Below are 22,134 nucleotides of genomic sequence, written 5' to 3'. Positions count from 1 at the left end.
TATTGAAAACCCATCTGCGAAAAATAGTGTTATTTTATGCCAGAGGATACAAGGAAAAATAAAATGTTCTAATTCTGGTCCTTATTTCCTGTGATTTCACCCTTTTTTTTTTTTTTTCATCTCGTCCCAGAGAGAGAAGAGTAAAGACAGTTGTCGCAGGCAGTCTTTTACCCCTGGGAAAAGACCACAGACACATAGGAGGGTTTGTGCTGCCTTGAGTGAAAAGAGTCTGTTTTGTTATGCTCTCCTTCCCCCAGCTGGCTGGAGACTCATCCACCAAACCTTAAACTATTATGCTGTGCAGGATTTTCTACCATTATCTGGTACAGGAGGCGGAAATCAAACCCTAATAAGGCTTGTGAGTTCCTGGCAGGACCTGGGAGATCAGCTCAGCGACTGGGCTTTCTCATGTGTGCTAGGAGAGTGGATGCTGGGGGTAACCAGCATGAGGATGACTCTGGTGAGCTGACAAGCAAAGCTACAAATCTGGAATTTTGTGAAACCTCTCAATTTTTAAATGCTCTTTCTGTAGTTTTTTGAACTGGAGAGGACAAATGAAACACATCTGCAGGCCAAATTCAGTCCATCGCTACCACTGTGCAGACTCTGATGGATGGGTGCTTTTATTGGCTTTTAGGGTCAGCTCTGTCATCAGCTCCCTAAAGTTGTTATTGGTGTTGTTGTTGTTGTTATTGTTGTTTGAGATGGAGTCACACTCTGTCATCCAGGCTGGAGTGCAGTGGCATGATCTCGGCTCACTGCAACCTCTGCCTCCCGAGTTCAAGCAATTCTCATGCCTTACGCTCCTGAGTAGCTGGGATTACAGGTGCCCGCCACCATGCCTGGCTGATTTTTTGTATTTTAGTAGAGAGCGGTTTTCACCATGTTGGCCAGGGTGGTCTTGAACTCCTGACATCAGGCAATCCACCTGCCTCAGCCTCCCAAAGTACCAGGATTACAGGCATCAGCCACCGTGCCCGGCAGTTATTTCAACAGTTGCTTATGGAGCACTCCTGATGTGCCAGGAAGTGCTGAGTGCACAGGTGCACAGGAAATTGACCAGCGGTGGGGAGAGCCTGCCGCGGGTTTTAGGGGCTCCTGCTTCAATGTGGGGCTCAGGCGTGGCAGACAGAGACATCCCAGTGCCACCACCTACTTTCACCTTGAATCTGTCTGTTCCTCGAATCTTCACTGTCACTTATTTCAGGCCCTCCAAGAAGAGCATGGCTGATTTATGCTTGGAAGGCTCCCAGAAGGCTTCTTTGAAGAGATGACACGTGAGCTAATTATTCAATGTAGAGTAAGAATTAGCCAGCCGAATGTGCTCTAGAACAGTGTTGGTCAAATCTTGCTACCTGTTAGCAGAACGTGAAATCAATTTAAAATAAAATAGGATAGAAGGTAGTAGTAAAGGTAAGTATTTTTTTGTTTTGTTAAACTTTTTTTCAGTCTCTCTCTCATACACATGCACCTGCTTCTTTTAAAGGAAACTTTTAAAAGAAAATTTTGGTTAAACATATATAAAAACAGAATCTGGAAAAAAGTTTGATTTTGAGAATGTTAAGAAGATTAAAAGAATATTTATTAAGGATAAGTCTATGCTATTTCTGCAGTCCTTTCATAAATATGCCCCTTCACCTGCTTATTTGCAACACTAAGTAGGTACTGAATACTTGCTAGGATAAGCATCTGCAAATCACTGTATGACTGACTGAGCTCCACAGTAATCGTGGGACTAAGCAAGTGACTTTAATTCTCTTGACTTTATTTCCTTCATTGATGAAATAAGTGAGTTGGTCCAGAAAAGGTCATGTTCAAGCCTAAGTTTCACAGAGGTGCTTTAGACAATCGCCAAACAATTTACAGAAATAGCTAAATAATAGCTGTATCATTAGCACCTAAAATGTAATTGGCAGTACAGGCCTCAATTAATATTTGCTAAGGCAATATATCTGTCTTCAGGGTGCCATTGTATTTTATGTGAGATTGGGCATATTTGAATTCACTAATAAAATATTTCACTGAATTCTCACTTTAGGCAAAAAATTTGAAACATTGCCAGGCACATTAACCTGTGTCTGGAGTCCCAGCTAATCAGGAGGCTGAGGCAGGAGGGTCACTTGAGTCCACGACTTCTGGGCTGTAGTGCACTATGCAGATGGGTGTCCGCGCTAAGTTCGGCATCAATATGGTGACCTCCTGGGAGCAGGGTCCACCAGGTTGCCTAAGGAGGAGTGGACCACCCCAGGCCAGAAAGGGAGCAGGTCAAAACTCCTGTGCTGCTCAGTAGTGGGATTGTACCTGTGAACAGCCACTGCACTCTGGCCTGGGCAACATAGCAAGACCATGTCTCCAGGCCGGGCGCGGTGGCTCAAGCCTGTAATCCCAGCACTTTGGGAGGCCGAGACGGGCGGATCACGAGGTCAGGAGATCGAGACCATCCTGGCTAACACGGTGAAACCCCGTCTCTACTAAAAAATACAAAAAAAAAACTAGCCGGGCGAGGTGGCGGGCGCCTGTAGTCCCTGCTACTCGGGAGGCTGAGGCAGGAGAATGGCGTAAACCCGGGAGGCGGAGCTTGCAGTGAGCTGAGATCCGGCCACTGCACTCCAGCCTGGGCGACAGAGCGAGACTCCGTCTCAAAAAAAAAAAAAAAAAAAAAATACCATGTCTCTGAACAACAAAATTTTTTAGTAATTTAAAAAAAAATTGAAATATACAATTTCAAAGCCAAATGGGATTCCCAACTGTGGTTAGCTCTTCTTGCATGGCAGCGCCTCCTGTGCTTCATCAGGTTAGTTTTGCATTACATGCAGCTGCACAGTGAATGCAGCTGCTACCCAAAATGCAACTACTCCACAAGTGTTTTAAAAGATACTGTCTTAAAAGATACTTCTTGGGATCTGCTTCCTACCAGACATTGTGCTAGGGGATAGCTGTGAACAAGAAAGACATAGCTCTCATCTTCCTTTAACTCTTAGTTTACCTCGATATATGCCACACGCTTTCTTGCTGAGTTAATACATGCTTGCAGGTTAATGTCTTTGGGTGGACACTGTGTTCAGGCTTTGCCTGCGTCTGTCTGTATCATGTGCAGTCAGGTCACTGATTTGGAAGTGGTCTGTTTGATTAGTGTGGATTCTGTGAGACAATCATCTTCCTTGTTCCTGATTCCAAACTTGTGTGTTAATGGAACCAAGTTTGCTGTCAAGTTTTTGGTTGGTTTTGGGTTTTGTGCTAGGGTGATAGTGTATTTGCAGTCAGTAAAAACATCTGAACCTTTCCTTCTGAACTGCATATAGCCAGGTTGAGAACATTCTATGCATTTATGATTGATTTTTTTAAACTTGATGATATCACATTTATCCTATGACAAATTAAATCTTCTTAGGATCATTCCATCAGTCTAATGAAGTTATTTTGATTCTTGATATGTCAATCACCATATCACTGTCCCTTACAGCTTTGGGCAGGCAGCAGATGTAAAAGCCTTCCTTCTCTCTCTCTTCCTAGGATGCTGATAAGAGAACTGAAAGTTTCATTTATGAGATTATTGTTGTGTCATAGCTTTGAAGGATTTTGCTTGGTAAATTTGCATGACCTCCATACTTTTTTCATTTCTTTGGTCTTACTGACAAGCCACTCAACACAGCTAAACTCCATCAAAGAAATATGCTTTTGATGCCTGAATTCAGCTGCCTTCTTAGCATTACCGATACTCTTACCCTTCTTCTAGGCAGGTTTGGCATTAATAAGGAAAACATAAGTCCATCAGAGTTGTTATTTTATAGTTTATAATATGCAATTGAAGCTTCTTAATCTTTCTCTATACTTTTTATTACTCAGTAAACAGCAGCAAAGATAATATCAAGGAACAATGGGACATCTTGTTTTCTTCAGTTTTAATATCTGTTTAAATATTTATATATTTGATATTGAAGATGAAACTAAAGTTATAAGTATTTTTAAACAATTTTGAAAATTTTGGAGAACAATCATCAGTAGGAAATAATTATGTGATTAAGAAGTTCATTTTCCCTATTTAGAAAAGGGGGAAGACTGAAAAATGCAAAATGTTATATTCACATATGTAATTTCCATATAAAAGAATCTTAAATGTCTTCTGCTAATAACCTGTGGAGAAGCAGTGTTGTCATTAATGTTGAACTTACAATCATTATCTGAGCGTTTTGGTAAACAGACAAGGCAATTCAGAATTTCGTCTCTCAACATCTGTACTCTGCTTTTAACTTCAAAAGGTAGTTTTGAAGTACATGTAATTTTTGCCATCTGCCACTGAATTTGTGATTTAGAAATATTAGAAGCAGGGCCACATTATGACTTTCTTGGGCTGCAGGCCTTTTTGCCTTTGTGGCAAAACTTCTCATGATTTTATTGTGTTACACGAATGATATGTGCTCATTATAAGGAATCCAAGGGATGTAGAAAAGTAAAAAGAAACAAATCACACATTCTGTCATTTAAAAATAAGCCTCATTAACATTAAGGAAACACTGTGTTAGATATCACCCTAAACGTGTTTGCAGATGGGAAGATGGATGGAGAGAGAGATATGCTTTCATAAAAGTGTGATCATGTGATACATGATAAGTTTTTATTTAAATTTATTTTTTTGAGATAGGGTCTCCCTGTGTCACTCAGGCTGGAGTACAGTGGCACTATCACAGCCCACTGCAGCCTCCACCTCCCAGGCCCAAGCAATCCTCCCACCCTGGCCTCCCAAGTAGCTGAGACCATGCCTGTGTAATGCCCACCATGCCCAGCTAATTTTTTGTTTTTACTTTTGTACAGATGAGAGTCTCGCTATGTTGCCCAGGTTAGTCTTAAACTCCTGGACTCAAGCGATCCTCCTGCCTTGGCCTTCCAAAGTGTTGGGATTATAGGCATGAGCCACTGCCCAGCTATACACGCTAATTTTTAAATGTAAAAATCATTACACTTAATTTTACGTGATTTTAACTGGAGAAAAATAAATGAGAATTAAGGAATTACTGAACTTTGAACAAACATTTTTTTCACAGTAAAAAATGTTATTTTTTTTTTAAGTAAAGAGATGATAAGAACTTGCTGGTTTTCATTTTGTGTGTGTGTGTGTGTTTTCCAGTTATGTTTTTGTGGTAGGCAGTGTTGCTCTTCACCCAGTTTTCTTCCTCTTCTGGGATACAGGAGAATCATATTTCCTCACTCTCTTCAAGGTTACTGTGTGACCTTGTGGCTTGCTTTAGCCACACAACATGCTTTAGCCTCCCAAAGTGCTGGCATTACAGGCGTGAGCCACCATGCCCGCCTAAAATTAGTTTTATATTTAAATGAATTCAGTGCCCAGTACTAATCTTTTTCCTATGGCTTTCCTGGTACTGATATTGAGGAACAGATCAAGGGGTTTAGTGGAGACTGCCTGGCAGAGGGGAGGAGTATTTTATCATTTGCATTGTTTAGAATTGCTTGCACACGGTGATGTGAAATACAGAAACGACCATTATGGATGAATGCATTTAATTGCCAGGTCTCCAGTCTCACCCTTTATTCTACCACCTTGGTGAGCCTGGATGCTCATGTTAACGTGGTGGGGGCATAAGATCAACACAGCACAGAGTGCAGAGCCAGCACGTGAAAGGCACAGCCCTGAGGACCCACATGGGCCTGCAGTGCAGGGAGTATGAGCACGAAATGAACTCTTGATCTGTTAGGTAACTGAGACTTGGCTTGTTTTTAACCGTAGATTAGTTAGCTTATCCTGATGCTATCATTTTCATACTAGACAGTATGGACATCCTTCCTGCCATGATAAATAAGGTCATTAAGAACTTTCACTCTTTTTCCTTCCTTCCTTCCCTTTAGATTTCAGTTAGTTACATTGCTGTTTTCACATAGTCAAATAGATAATATTTACATTCTATTCTATAATCTAGCTTTGATTTTGATTAGTTATGTTATTTTCATATAGTTAAGGTATATAATGTTATGTTCAGTTGTTTAAAATTTGTTTGTTTCTTTGTTTGATTGTTTGTTTTGAGACGGAGTTTCGCTTTTGTTGCCCAGGCTGGACTGCAGTGGCACGATCTCAACTCGCCGTAACCTCCACCTCCCAGGCTCAAGCAGTTCTCCTGCCTCAGCCTCCCAAGTAGCTGGGACTACAGGCATGTGCCACCACACCCAGCTAATTTTGTATTTTCAGTAGAGACAGGGTTTCTCCATGTTGGTCAGGCTAGTCTCAAACTGCCGACCTCAGGTGATCCGCCCCCCTAATGCCTGTAAAGTGCTGGCATTACAGGCGTGAGCCACCATGCCCCGCCTAAAATTAGTTTTATATTTAAATGAATTCAGTGCCCAGTACTAATCTTTTTCCTATGGCTTTCCTGGTACTGATATTGAGGAACAGATCAAGGGGTTTAGTGGGGACTGCCTGGCAGAGGGGAGGAGTATTTTATCATTTGCATTGTTTAGAATTGCTTGCACATGGTGATGTGAAAAACAGACTTTTAGTGCTTTTGTTACTTATTTAAATTTCTCTGTAAACACTGCATCCTTTATTGTCTGCATCTGAAGCAAACCATTTTCACTGACCCCCCCCCCATTGGTATGCCACTGCTGATAGCTTTATTTTATTCATTGCACTGACTAGATTGTCAAGACTTCAAGGAGGGCTCATGAATGATGAATTTTTTAGTTTTTTTCATGTTCAAGAATATCTGATGATTATTTTACCTTTATACTTCAATATCATCCCTAGGAGTATAATATTTATGCACTATACTTTATTCCCCTTAGAATTTTAGAGGAATTGTTTATCTTTTACATTTAAAATATTTTGAAAAAAATGACTGGCTTTCCCCTCATTGTAGGCAACTTGGCTTGTTCTGCTTGAAGAATTGTTTCTCAGGACTGGAAATTCAATTATTTAACCAGGGTACATGTTTCAGTTAATTGTTTCATATTCATTTTTTGTAAAAATAAAGTATGCTCTTTTGACTTAGAGCTCCGTTGCTTGCTCATTTTAGGGATGCTTTCTTGTATTGGATCTTTAAATACTTTGGCCTGGGTTCTCTACTTCAGGGATACTCATTAATCTTTCTGATGGATTTTATTTTTTCTCCTCTATGTCTATCATTTTTCTCTTTAAGTTTTGCCTTTTATCTCTGATTACCTCAAGGCTTCCTAGGATATAAATAATTTTGAGTCATCCTTGGTGTTTCTCACTTATTAGTTTATTCCCGGGAGACTGTAGATTTTTGGTTTTGGCCTATTTTCTTCCACATAATGCTCTCTTTTTAACTCATGTGTTACTCTGGTATGTTACTCACTTGCCATGCTGTTTCATTCCATCCTGCATATGTTTGGGTGACTGTGGCCTTTGGGCTGGGATCCACTGGGGTTATTTCTCCTTGGCACCCTTCTGACCCCTATGTATTACCTCTTGAGGACCAGGTATCTCCTGTCCTGTTCACTTTTCTTCAGCCTATAGGCACATGTAAGCAAAAGAGCAGGTCAAGGAAGTGAGCTCACCAGGTTGTTTATGCGTGGGCCACCCTGTAATGCCTGTGCTGTGCCGTCTCTCCTGAGAACATGCGGAATGTCTTCTCCTTCTGCCAGGGACAGTTAGTCCTTGTTGTCCACATTTTTTATCTCCTGTCGCTTCATGTAGCAGTTACCATCTCCACTCTGCTGAAATCAGAGGAGAAAAACATGTAAGAAACCCACTTAATTTTTTCCTCTCTAGATTTGGGAATAGTAGAGTGAATCTCTTAGAGTTGAATTTGGGTGAATAATTGATACAGCTTCAGGAAGGTAGGAATTGGAAGGTGGTTCTGCCATCTTTTTTGATGGGCTTCTTTTTTAATTTTATTCCCTTTTCTTCATTTCCTTAGGTGTTGGGGGATGGAGACACTGGGGTCAGGCCTCACTCTGCCGTATTTACCCAGAAGCCATCTTGGGACCTGCCTGTCTTTCTCTTTTCAAATGAAACATGAGTGTGGGAAAGGGGAGTTCCCACATTGTAGCCCAGTTTGGCATAAAAAGAGGTAACAGCCCATGTCTAACCTTGACAATATTTTACCATCATGGAGTTTCCCCTCTTTTTAATTTTCTATTCACCCTTAGATTATGCAATATAATTTCTCTGGTTTTAAATACAAAGTAAATTAAAAGTAGTAGCACTTGGTAACACTGTAGCTATAGAGAATAAAGCTAAGTGAGTATGTTGTCATCGTAATGAATCATTCCTTTTCATTCATTCGTTCATCCAACAGATATGTAGTGGGTGCCTGGAGTACCTCACTGAGCAGGATGGACGAAGCTCCCCTGCCTGCGAGACACTTACCTTCCAGCAGGCCCGAGTGTGTAAGGTTGGGGGCAGACAGCAACAACAAATAGAGCAGCACATCTGTAAAATATGTCACACGTTACAAGTGATTTATGGACAAAGGGAATGAGAGTGGAATGGGAGTTGCAGTTTGGAACGCGGCAGTCAGGGCAGCTGCCCTGAGAAGTTACATTTGATGAAGGGGTCAGTGAAAGAGTGTCCCAGGGAAAGGGAACAGCTCGTGCGAGGCTCTCTGGTTCGCAGCTGGCTGGTGTGTTCAAGGAACAGGATGAATGACAAATTGATGGAGCTGTGTCTGGTCCATGTGAGAGAAACGAATGGCCCAGCAAACTGTAACATTCACTTTTAAAGTTTTTACTGTTTTGAAAAATTTACTTTACCAGATATTCATTTCATGGTTTTTTTGTTTGTTTGTTTTTGTTTTTTTAGAGGGAGTCTCGCTCTGTCACACAGGCTGGAGTGCAGTGGCACAATATTGTCACTGCCACCTCCGCCTCCCAGGATCAAGCGATTCTCCTGCCTCAACCTCCCAAGTAGCTGGGATTACAGACGTGCGTCACCATGCCCAGCTAATTTTTGTATTTTTAATAGAGACAGGGTTTCACCATGTTGGCCAGGTTGGCCTCACACTCCCGACCTCAGATGATCCACCCACCTTGCCCTCCCAAAGTGCTGGGACTACAGGCGTGAGCCACCACATGGTTTCCATGTGTGATCTTTAAAAGGCAGAAACAAATAAGCAAAAATCATTACTAAAGGCCCATGAGGGTTGTTTCTATCTTAGAAAATATGTAAAGAAAAGTGATACAACAATAAATGGTTTGATTTAATGAGAATTCAAAAATCATAAGAGTTGTTGAAAATAATAAAATTGCTTCTAAAAAAGATAATATATTTTATTGAAATAAAAGCCTTAGAAGTCATCTGGTTTTGCCTTTTACAAAGAAGAAAGCAATCTAAGAGAGGCTAAATGACTTATCCCAAGCTATATGGCTAGGTGGTAGCAGACTGAAATTTATACTACCCAGGCTTGCTAATCCTTAGCCTAGAGTTGTGTCTACTGTACCTCCCACCTTTTAATTCAGTGCGAGCTCAGTTATTGCTAACAGTTTTATTGTTGACCTTCCATGGACTTGATAGTCAAATCGAGTCTTCCGTTACAATAAGCGGGATTTATTTGTATTTTGCAACATAACCTTGTTCTTTGGAGTGGGTTTCACTTAATCATCCTGGAAATCGGTTTTAGAAAGACTAAACATGATTTCTCCATCTCTCTGTGAGGACCAAATTGTTCTCTGTGATTATCTATCAGAACAAGCAGAACAAGGGGTTCTAATTAGGTTTCCTTTTGAGGTGTTTTTTGTTTTGGTTTGGTTTTGGTCTTCTCTTCTCTTTTCTTCTTCCCCTTTCCCTTCCCCTTCCCTTTGTAACCAGTCTCAGCCAAAGGGATTTTTCTGCAGAGCCATTGCACTCAGGCACCAGAGTTAATTCGTGAGTCCTGGGAGGTGGCTGCTTAGGTTAGCTTTTCCAGCCTGGAACAGCCCCACCCTACCCCTGATCTCCTCCACTCCACCCACTTTAGCTACAGAGAAACTGGATGTTGTCAGCCCCAGGGGTACCATGAGACAGCTGGGTTCAGAGTGACTCTTGACCTTCCCTCTCTCCCTCCCTCCCTCCCTCCCTCCTTCCTTCCCTTCCTCCCTTGCTTCTCTCTCTCTCTCTTTTTTTTCCTTTGCGCCCATCAATTTATGGCCTACTTCACTAATTGGTCTGTGAAAAGCTTCTTCCTTTTCCATTCATGTATTCGGGCTTGTTCCCACTCCCATTTCCCTCCTTCTCGTAGATAAAGATAACTATTCTGTCTGACATGTATTCCTTTATTTGTGTGTGTTTTTGTAAGTGGTGCATTGGACATATGTTCTTTTTTGTTTTTTGAGACAGAGTCTTGCTCTTTCACCCAAGCTGAAGTTCAATCAGTGATGCAATCAGAGCTCACTGCAGCCTTGACCTCCCTGGCTCAGGTGATCTTCCCACCTCAGCCTCCCCCCGAGCACCTGGGACTACAGGTGTGCACCACCACACCTGGCTCATTTTTTGTATTAATACATTTTTTTGTAAAGATGGAGTTTTGCCATGTTTCCCAGACGAGTCAAACTCCTGAGCTCAAACGATCCACCTGCCTCGACCTCCCAAAGTGTTGGGATTACAGGCATGAGCCATGGGTGCCCAGCCTGTACATATATTCTTAATTTGCATTAGTATAGACCTGATTATTTTCCTTACATTTTTTGCTCTGCACTGCATTTAGTCCATCCCCTCTAACTCTGCCAGTATTCCCTATGTGCTGTTTTGTATTTCTGTATCTCGTCCACCAGCAATGAGCTCTTAGATTGCTTCCAACTCCTTTTTTCCAACAGTATTACCTCATATAAATGACCTCATAGTGACCCCTCATGGATCTGTGTAAGAATTTTCCTGAGGTGGAGATATCTGTATCTCCCAGAAGAGGGTTTCTGGATTATAAGGTATATATGTATTTGCTAGCACAAATAATGAAGCTTTACACAAACAACCTAATACGTGTCTCTTACAGGTCTTTTTTAGAACTTTCCTTGGGTACATCTAACACAACAAGATTGGAAAGTACATTCAATTTTACCCACACTGCCAACTTGCTGGCCAGTATAACTGTCCGATCTTTATTTCTGTCGGCAGTGAACAAGGTTCCTACATCACATCCCAGCCAAAGCTTGGTATTGTCTAGATTTGTATACATATAAAGTGCTTTATCGTTGTTGTTTACATTTGTTTCTTAAATTTCTGCATTTGAGCATCTCTTTGTATGCTCCCTTTTGTGTTTCCTCTAATTTGAATCACCTGTTCACACCTTTGTTCTGTTTCCTGTGGAGGTTCCTACCTTTGCTGTTGATTTTCAGAAACACCTTACACAGTCTAGATAGTATTTCCCTTATTGGTCTTAGACATTAGCCTCGGTCTTAGACGTCATCTTGGATCACGTCTCCTTCGTTGAGCAGAAATCTTTAATTTTGACATAAAATATTTACCTTTGGGAGATTAATTTTAAAAACCGCTTCTGACCACAGGTGATACTCCTGCCTTATTTTCCATGCACTTTATAGTTTTACCTTTTACCTTTGGGACTTTATCTCCATGGGATCCACCCCTGTTCATGGTGTGATGCTCCAGGCCAGTTTTCTTTTCCTCTGTAATTAGCTAGTTCCCCTCAGTTTGGTGAAAGCCTCTTCTGTCCCCGTTATGGAATTTTAATTGTCACTATAGGAATCGGCATCTTTATATTATAATAATGGCATCCCACCTAGCACAACAGCAACTCTCCTTTTAGTCAGCTCTTGCTGTATGTCTTTTAATAAAGGCTTAAAATTTTCCCTATAAAGGTCTTATACGGTCTTTATTAATTTCATAGATCCTTTATCCTTCTCATTGCTTATTGTATTTTTATTGTGTTTTGTATTTGATTATTGTGAGAGTGTTGAAATGCTACTTTGTAGTTTTTTGTTTTAAGTTGATCTTGTATCTGGCAATTTTGCTCAGTCCTCTTATTCTAATAGATTATCTGCTAATCCTGATATTTTTCTATGTATTAGATCATATTTTCTGAAAATAATGTTAGTTTTATCTCTTCCCTTGAAATGCTTATTATTTATAACTAATTTAACTAATTTCTTTTTTTTTTCTTTTTTTGAGACAGAGTTTCACTCTTGTTGCCCAGGCTGGAGTGCAATGGCTCAATCTCAGCTCACGACAACCTCCGCCTCCTGGGTCCAAGCGATTCTCCTTCCTCAGCCTCCCGAGTAGCTGGGATTACAGGCATGCGCCACCACACCTGGCTAATTTTGTATTTTTAGTAGAGATGGGGTTTCTCCATGTTGGTCAGGCTGGTCTCAAACTCCTGACCTCAGGTGATCCACCTGCCTTGGCCTCCCAAAACTAATTTCTTTTCTTTCTTTATAGCACTGGTCAGGACGTCCAATACTGTATTCCACAGTAATGGTGATGGTGTGCATCCTTGTCTTTTTAAAGAGAATACATTTAACGTTTCTCCACCAATTCAAATGCTTTTACAATCTTTACCAAATTAAGAAAGTTTCCCATATTTTGAATTTTTAAAGAAATATATTTTTTCAAATTATAGTTATGTGTCAAACTTTATCAAATTTTTTTTCTGCATCTATTAAGATAATAATGACTTTCCTCTTTGGTGGATTGATATATTGAGTTAAGTGATAGATTTTATGATATTGAAATGTATTGCAAACCTAGGATAAATTCTACTTGTTCATGATATGTTACTTTAAATTTTTTGATTCAATTCCTTAATATTTTATTTATAATGTTTGCTTCTAAAATCGTAACTGAAACAAGCATATAATTTTTCTCTTCTTGTATTCTTATCCTGTTTGGGATAAAAACTGTAGTATCCTCATAAAATCAACCAGATAACTTTTGTCCTTTTTTGATTTTCTGGAAACAACTTACATATGATAGGAAATTAAGTGTTCCATGAGCTTTTTCTTTTTCCGCTTTAACTTGTCCAAGGTCCACAGGATCCATGAACATTTGATGGAACTTACCTATAAAGCCATCTGGGCCTAGGGCTCTTTGTCAAGGGAGGGCTTTGTTTGCTATTTCAGTGTATTTCATACTTTGGTCTGTTCAAGTTTCTGTGTTTTTCCTGCACCAATATCCAACACTTGTGAGTGTTTAGAGTTCATTGTTGAGCAAACTTCCATTCCTCCTACCACGTGCAAAGATTTAATTCTCTTTCCTGTTGGTGTTGAGTTTGGCCACATATCTTGCTTTGATCAATGGAACATGAGTGGACTTGACATGAGCAGAGGCCTTAAATGTCCTCACAGAAGCATTTAGCCTTATCTTCTAAAAAGCAGCTGCACTGGAATGGGACAGTCTCTTAGCTCAGCTTTTTTTCTAGTCCTGCACACCTGTAGCATATGACACTTCCATCAGTAACAGTGGCTCACTGCAGCCATGAGCCGGGGTGACTGGTATATTACCAGACCCTCCAAAGGAATGTATATAGTTTTTAGAAGTGCTACCCCATGACCAACCCAGTCACCGTCACAAAATAAAACCCGTATCTTCTTACAACATCTCCTGTCATATAATAAAATAACTGAAGTTGAAAAAGGAATTTCATAGTTAAAAAACCTTTTTGACTCTTCCAGCAGCTGTTTGTGTGTCTGCTGCGCCTCTTCTTTAGTCCTTGGTCTTCAGCTTCTGAACTGTGCTTTTGTACCCTGGAGAGTTCCTATTCTCAGATTACCTGTAAGGTGATCACATCATTGAATGCAAGGTGAAAACAGGAGGTTGACCAGACAGGACCCTGGGCCTGTGGACTGTCCTTCACTCACAGAACCCACATCCAACCAGTTATTCCAGTGAAAGCAATAAGGAATAGGTAGGAAGGACTGCTGCACAGAAATTCATTAGAAGACATGGCTTTTTTTCTGGAACAGATGAAGTCAAACACACAGCTGGTGGAGATGGTGAGTCAGAAACTTGACTTGGAGGGCTCTTAGCTCCTGGAAAGGTGTATGTTGAGTTCCCTTTTGTGCTTGGCAAAGGGCTAAAGACTAGGGGAAGGAGGTCACAGAAGTAGAAGACCTGGTCTCTGCCCATTCTGTCGTATACAGAACCTGGAAAAATTATGTGAGAAACTTTCACAAAATGTAATAGGGATTAGAGAGGAGATTTTTAGTTTTGAGGCCAGAACAGTGATTGATAGGCATGGGTGAGGAAGGAGGAGATAGCTGGAGAAGGAGGGAGAATGCTGTGTCGTTTTCATTCACATAGTGACCACAGACATGAGGGATGGAGGGGTGAGAGAATACGTTAAGTCAGGGTGGGGATGGGGGTGGAGAGCAGGGTGAGGGGTTTCCATTTTCCTTTAAGTGGATCTTGGCTTCATTGCAGTAAATGGGGTTGTCCATGTATAGTGCTCCTTTTGAAACAGATGAGTTTCACTGAGAATTGGATTAAAAGATTGCATGAAAAATTTAGGATCTGTATAAGGGAGAACATTTATACAGCCCTATATGAGGGTTGTCTAAAAGGAGTTAAATTCCCATGTAGGATTTTTTAAACCAGTATATACCACAATGTCTGGTGGTTCTAACCAGAGGTAGTACTGCCTCACCCCAGGGTATGTGAACGTGTGTGTTTGTGGTAGTATAGGGGTATCACTAGCAATTAGAAGGTGGATGCCAGGGATGCTGATGACCCCATCATGTACTGGAGAAGCCCTGTACAGCACATTGTCTGCCTAGAATGCTAAGGGCACACTTGTGGAGAAATAATGCACTTTCCAAGCTTCAGTAATTTGGGGTCCCCTTGTTTCATTTTTGCGATATCTAGGTACCATTTCTACCACTAATTTAGTGCTTTTCTTTTTTTTCTTTTTTGTCTTTGTATTCTTTTTTTTTTTTTTTTTTTTTTTGAGATAGTCTCGCTCTGTTGCCCAGGTTGGAGTGCAGTGGCGCGATCTCGCTCACTGCAACCTCCACCTCCCAGGTTCAAGCAATTCTCCTGCCTCAGCTTCCCAAGTAGCTGGGAATACAGGTGCCTGCCACCATGCCCAGCTAATTTTTGTATTTTTTGCAGAGATGAAGTTTCCGCATGTATGCCAGGCTGGTCTCGAACTCCTGAGGTCAAGTGATCTGCCAGCCTCAGCCTCCCAAAGTACTGGGATTACAGGCGTGAGCCACCATGCCCAGCCTAATTTAATGCTTTTCTTTAAATTTATTTTTATTTTATTTATTTTTTTATTTATTTGAGAGGGAGTTTATTTATTTATTTGAGAGGGAGTCTCACTCTTTTGCCCAGGCTGGAGTGCAATGGTGTGCTCTCAGCTCACTGCAACTTCTGTCTCCCAAGTTCAAGCAGTCCTCCTGCCACAGCCTCCCGAGTAGCTGGACTTACAGGCGTCTACCACCACACCTGGCTAATTTTTTTGTATGTTAGTAGAAATGGGGTTTCACCATGTTGGCCAGGCTGGTCTCGAACTCCTGACCTCAAATGATCCACCCGCCTCGGCTTCCCAAAGTGCTGCGATTACAGGCATGAGCCACCACGCCCGGCCCTTTAAATTTATTTTTAACTGACTTTTAAGTTTTTAGTTGTCATTCTGTATCTGCTTTTTAATTTACTTATTGTGATCCTTGCTTTTTCATTTCATGAGTTTGAAATGCTATTGATATTTTTTAATCATATTAAAATAGATGACTATTGCAATACAGAATGCTCATCTTACACTCTGCTAGAGGCATGCATGCTAGCTTTGAGAAATAGTAGCCAGATGGTCACAGTGGATTCATTTATGGCTTGACCTGAATTTATGTAGTATATCCTTGAGAGTTGACACCAAAACCTTGGGACTCTCATTTTTAAGTACCCTTGTGTTCAGCAGAATTCACGAACTGAACGGGTTTCGTAACGATGCTTTCCCTGATAGAGGTCAGACAGCACAAACAGCTGTGATTGCCTCTCTGTGTGTGCAAAGATGTCCATTTGGAATGGCTTGATCTGCTTGGTGGGGTGGTGCTTATGTGCCAATTATCTTTGCTCCAGCCTGTGTCCACAGACTGCTGGCCATCTCCCAGTTATGTGGCCCTATTTACAAGGGCTAAGTGACCCTGAAAGTGTGGAAGAATCAGAGCAAACTGTGTCCTTACTTCCAAAGAATTGGCTGGAAGCATATGTTGCATTCTTGTTGGCCAAGAGTGAGAGAGAAGGATGACAGAGTATAGCAGAAACACAGACTCCCTTCCCAACACCCAAGCAACAGAACCAAAATGCAGTTAGAAACAAAATCAAACCCAGCCCCATATGCACCCGTAGCAAACAAACAAACAAAAAACAATTACAGCTTTATTTCAGCCACTTTGAAAAGTGGCAGGCAAGGAAGGGAACACCTCACTGTGGCCCCTCAGAAGCAGTGCTGGAAAAGGAAGGTGAGAAGACCAATTCCTGAAGGTTCCTCCTAATATAGATCAATATGGGAAGCAGCTGGTTGAGGTGGTGAGTGGATAGACTTGATAAATGTAAAAAAAAAAAAAAAAAAACCGTTGGCAGAGTCAGAGTCAGGAAGGCACCCAGGGGAGGCCATCTCCTACTCTCTGTGTTGAGTTACAGGAAAGAGACCATAGGTGTGACTCTGCCCTGGTTAGGCAGAGTAGGCCCTGGTCTAAGACATTTAACTCCCCTCCAAAAGAGGGCAGAGTATAGAGCCCCCAAAGACAGGCCTCATGACTCCTACCTCTCCTCCATGGCAGAAATGTTTGGAAAGCAGCAGCCAACCTAAAATTGTAGCTCAGAGGTAGAATGACAACTGGTTCCCTATAAAGTGAGGAGCACGTCAAAAGATACATCAGCTTGCTCTAGGAGAGTAAAGAGCAGTTCTGGACAGAGATGCTCATGTTGTCGGTATGAACAAGATGGCAGTGAGTGTCATGACTACTCTGTGAAATGCTGCAGCAGAGGAATGCAAGAGAGGAGCACAGTTTGTTGGCTGGGCACGGTGGTTCACACCTGTAATCCCAAAACTTTGGGAGGCTGGGGCACGAGGATCACTTGAGGCCAGGAGTTTGAGACCAGCCTGGGCAATATAGTGAGACCCTGTCTCTATTAAATATATATGTTTTTTTAAATAAAAGAAAAGAAAGGAACACAGTTTGCCAAAATAAACATACAACCAATCTGGTGTATAAGAAAACCCAGTCCTAGAAAACTCAACCTCACAAGTATTTTATGCTATAGAAAGACTCAGCATCGATTCAGTAGAAACAAAACTCAAGATGTAGCTATGATAAAACAACAATGGGATTCTTTTTAATTTTTATTTTTAACTGTGGTAAAATGTACATAACATAAAATTTGCCATTGTAACCATTTTTAAATGTACAGTTCAGTCATGTTAAGTACCCTCACATTGTTTTATAACCAATCTCCAAAAGTCTTCATCTTTCAGAACTGAAACTCTGCACCCATGAAACAATAATTCCCCATTTCTCCCTCTCCTAGCCCCTGGCAACCAGCATTCTACTTTCTGTGTTTGAATTTGACAACTCCAAGTACCTCATATGAATAGAATCAGAAAGTATTTGTCCTTTTGTGACTGGCTGATTTTACTTAGCTTAATGTCTTCAAGATTCATCCATGTTGGAGCATGTGTCAGAATTTCCATCCTTTTTAAGGTTGAATAATATTCTGTTGTATGTCTATACCATATTTTGCATATCCATTCATCCAGTGATGGATACTTAGTTTGCTTCTACCTTTTGGCTATTGTGAATAATGCTGCTATGAACGTAGATGTAAGAATTTATCTTTGAGTCCCTGCATTCAATTCTTTTGAGTATATACCCAGCAGTGGGATTGCTGGATCATACGTTAATTCTATTTTTAAATTTTTGAGGAACTGCCATACTATTTTCCACAGCAGCTGCACCATTTTCCATTCCCACCAATAATGCACAAGGGTTCCAATTTCTCCACACCCTTGCCAACATTTGGGACTTCCTGGTTTTTGTTGTTGTTGTTGTTGTTTTGATAGTAGCTCTCCTAATGAGTGTGAAGTGGAATGGAATTTTTAAAAGAGCCAAGAAAAGAAATTAAGAACAAAAACACAATACAACGTTAAAACCAGAACACACACACACACACAGACACACACACGATAGACATAGCTGAAAATCAAAGAGTGAGATAATCCCAAGGAGGGGATTAAAGCAATAGAAACAACATGACAGCCATGGAGGAGAGGCACAGCCGTCCAGCATATGAAGCAAGAAAAGAATGCAACCATGTGACCCAGGAAGATTTTCCCAAAAGGAAGACACAACTGAATCTTTGGTTGGAAGGTTATGCCACATACCTGGAAGTGCAGATATAGAATGGATAACATATACCCTGGTCTAAAGTTTCGGTATTTAGACCTCAGACAGGAAAAGCAAGTTACACAAAATACTGGATGACTAAATTGGTATCAGAATTCTCCACGTTTTTCAGCAACCCCTACCAGAAAGTATGAACAAGGCCTACAAACTTTTAAGGGAAATAAAATTATTTAAATAATTTTAAATTGACAAGTTGACAAATTATGTTCATAAGTTGACAAAATATGAACATAATTTTATATTATACTGTTAAAAAGAGTATAAAAAGATAAAAATAATATAAAATTGTTCTCTAAATATTAAGTTATTATTCCAGCGAAGGCAATAAGCAGGCCGCCTTGACCTGAAAGAAGTCAGAGACTGTTGCAATCATGAGCATTTCTTGAAAAAAACAAAAAACAAAAAAAAACCACCCTGTGATGAAATTGACCCAAATGACTCAAATCAGAAGAACAGACCCAGGAGTAGAAAAGCCACAGATGAAAAACAGTAACAACAGCAGCAACAACAAAACACTGCTGAGCATTCAAACCATTATAATTCCACCTTAGGACTAAACAATGGGACAAGGGGCATGGATGATTGTTAAAGAAATGTATAACTGTTAGGCATCTGACAAAATGCAAATTATATAAGCAAAAAAAAAAAGTCAAGTGTGAGGAAATGGAGAGGAAATGTAAAGCAATTATAGAGTATTACTATAAAAACATGCACTTAACCCTTGAGTTTTCATAACTTTTTTCTGTGCATTAAATTGTGTGTATGTGTGTGTTTTCAAGTATGTAACTTACAACTGCCAGTCAGAATGTCATTTTCTTTCACTTCTGCTTTTTCTTCTGTGATATCCAAACAAAATTAAATAGCTCTTACTAGAAAGAAAAGTTCATATATTATCATTTTAAATGAACCCATTACCCTCTGTCTAGCCTTCTACCAGTGTATGTGCGTAAAGAGATATCCAGAATGATGGTCACCAACTGTAAACACAATGGCGGGATATTGGATGATTTCTTTTCTTCTTTGTGCTGTTTTCTGTTGCTTTAATTTTTTTAAATGAGCCTATGTTTTTATACAAACCGTAAAATCATTGCTGTTAATCTCAACTATTGATCAGTAGTGTCATCAGTATTCTAATTGCTTCTTAGTCCTTGTTTTTTAAATTGTAGTGTTGACAAACACCAGAAAGAGCCCTTGACAATATTTTTGCAACTCATCTCTAAGGTGTTGGCCACTGCTCAGAGGCCAAAGGCACGGGCTGTGGAAAACATCAGCTCTTGTAATAAGGTGCCTTTGCCTTCTTATTGAATCATAAATCAAAACACAGTAGTGGACTGGTGAGCATGAAGTAGACTGACCTGAATCCCTGTGATGCTGATGGACGGGAGTCTAGTGTACTGTGCTGTCAAATGTCTGAACCTAGCGAATGACTTCGGATATTTGGAGTCCCTCTCAATCTCTGCACTTGGCTGCTGCGAGTGCCTTTGACTTCCTCCATTGGGATTCTCCTCGCCTTTGCACATGCAATTCTCTCTTCTCAAGATGCACCACGCCCTCTTCCTCCTTCATCACCCAGCTCCTCCTCCTAGTGTTCAGGGCTTAGCTTTAGCCTCCTTCCCCTGGAAGGCCTTCCCTAATGAACTTAGGAGCTCCTTCTATATAACCAAAGGCACTGCTCACTGGTTTTGCTGGGCACATTTATAACCATTTACTCAGTGTCATGCTTCTTAGCAGACTGGCCTCAGGCAAATAGGAATCTAGTTCAGGAAGTGGAAGGTCAGATTTCCTCCTTGCTCCCTCTCAGCACATATTTCCTGTTCCTCTTCTGGGCTCTGCCAGGACAGTAACTCCACTCTTGAGGCTGCTGCTATGAACAAACCCTGCTCTCTACCCTTCCTGCTACCCTATGGCCTCTTAGGTTTATTTTGTTCTCGGCAGCCCTCTTGGCTCCTGCTTCTGTTAGCAGCTACACCTTCTCTTGGTAATATTTCAAGTTCAACCTCACTGGGGAGGGTAGCTGTTTGGTTTAGCCTTTGTCCTCTAGCACCTGCCTTTCCTGCAGGGAGGGACATTCCCAGCCTTGGAACAGGCCCCACCACTAAGGCCACAGACAGTGCCAGAAGGAGCTGGGGTCTGTGCAGCCATTCTTGAATTCCCCCAGATGCCTTGCCTGGCCTTGAGTAAAAGGGATATAAGTGAAAAAAGCATGTTACAAAGCAGCATGTACAAGGTAACCCTACATATGTGTTTTATATATCAAAGAAAATAGACCAGTTATTATCAATGAGTTTTTCTGGTGGGATTTCTAGTTTTTATTTTCTTGCTTACAAAGTTTTTGTAATAGGCCGGGTGCTATGGCTCTCGCCTGTAATCCTAGCACTTTGGGAGGCCAAGGCAGGTGGATCACCTGAGATCAGGAGTTCAAGACCAGCCTGGCCAACATGGTGAAACCCTGTCTCTGCTAAAAATACAAAAATTAGCTGGGCGTGGTGGTACGTACCTGTAATCCCAGCTACTTATGAGGCTAAAACAGGAGAATCACTTGAACTCAGGAGGCGGAGTTTGTAGTGAGCCAATATCATGCCATTGCTCTCCAGCCTGGGTGACAGAGTGAAACTCTATCCCAAACAAACAAACAAAAAAGTTTCTGTAAAAAATGTTTTCGTAGGTACTAAACGGTATTGAAGCCCTGAATCATGGCATTGTCCAGAGCAGCCCCCAGGAAGAGGAGAGCCAATTGGCTCTGCCATTTGGAAGCATTGCCTTCTTCTCCCCATGATTCTCATTTCTGCCCCCAAATGATGTGTTTGTTGCCTTGCTCATTTCACCCGGGTGTCTTTTTCCTCCTCAGGTGACAGATTGACTGGAATCCCCTCGCACATCCTCAACAGCTCCCCATCAGACCAGCAGATTAACCGGCTGGCCCAGAGGCTGGGCCCTGAGTGGGAGCCCGTGGTGCTGTCTCTGGGACTGTCCCAGACAGATATCTACCGCTGTAAGGCCAACCATCCCCACAACGTGCAGTCGCAGGTGGTGGAGGCCTTCGTCCGTTGGCGGCAGCGCTTCGGGAAGCAGGCCACCTTCCAGAGCCTGCACAATGGGCTGCGGGCCGTGGAGGTGGACCCCTCGCTGCTCCTGCACATGTTGGAGTGATGGTGCCTCCACCAACCGCTGGGGAGTGAGTCCCTGAGTCATGTGGCTGAATCCTGACTACTCAGAGCAGGTGGTGTTTTGTATAGGTTTGTTTTTTATTTTTAATGATCCACAGATGGAAGGAGAAAACAGGGTTTCCACTAGACGTTATTTGAAAGGCCAGATTACTCAGCAGATCTCTCACGGTGGCTCAACAATTCTTTGTTTTTAATTGCTTGAAGATTGCATTGTTGTCATTGTTCAGTTTTTAAATGTGTAATGGCATTTTAATAGACTATTAAATCACAGTGGTTCAAAATATATATATATATCATGTCATCACATTACAAGCAGGTGTCTCATATGTAAAACATTTACCTGAATGTTGTCTGAGGACTGAACTGTGGACTTCACTATTCATAATGATAAAATAATCAAATGTGAATTACTACATATAATGTGCCTCGTTCATGAGAAAGTAGTGCGTTGGGTTTTTTTTTTTTCTTTCTTTCTCATTCCTGTATTGCATAGATTAAGGGTGTAAAATTACAGTAAGTCTTTTTTTTTTTCTTTTTGGAACAGAATTCATAGTAACAGTAAAATGGTTACTTTCCCAAGTCAGGATAAATAGCTCAGGCAGGATGTCTGTATTAAATGTCATAAGACACTAAAACTCCCTGCAAAGACCAGTTCAAGTACGAGCAGGCA

At 41.1% G+C, this 22,134-nt stretch overlaps 1 protein-coding gene across 6 annotated transcripts in view; it reads left to right on the top strand.

Annotated features, from left to right (window-relative positions):
* The window catches only part of CRADD (CASP2 and RIPK1 domain containing adaptor with death domain), a 180,926-nt gene extending 159,022 nt beyond the window's left edge, over nt 1-21,904 (top strand). For 3 of the 6 annotated variants that reach the window (XM_033221064.1, XM_033221062.1, XM_033221063.1), the window contains one exon: nt 21,146-21,904. In XM_033221064.1, coding sequence (XP_033076955.1) covers nt 21,146-21,447 — 302 coding nt within the window. In that variant the 3' untranslated portion in view covers nt 21,448-21,904. The remainder of the gene's footprint in view (nt 1-21,145) is intronic. The other 3 variants (XR_004439678.1, XM_033221068.1, XM_033221071.1) reach the window with 3 other exon arrangements.
* Nucleotides 21,905-22,134: the final 230 nt, after the last annotated feature.

The sequence above is a fragment of the Trachypithecus francoisi genome, unplaced genomic scaffold (genome assembly GCF_009764315.1).
Source record: "Trachypithecus francoisi isolate TF-2019V2 unplaced genomic scaffold, Tfra_2.0 Lachesis_group11, whole genome shotgun sequence".
NCBI classification, from domain to species: domain Eukaryota; kingdom Metazoa; phylum Chordata; class Mammalia; order Primates; family Cercopithecidae; genus Trachypithecus; species Trachypithecus francoisi.
The sequence above is the reverse complement of the archived record's forward strand: the minus strand, read 5'-3'. Positions and strand labels throughout refer to the sequence as shown.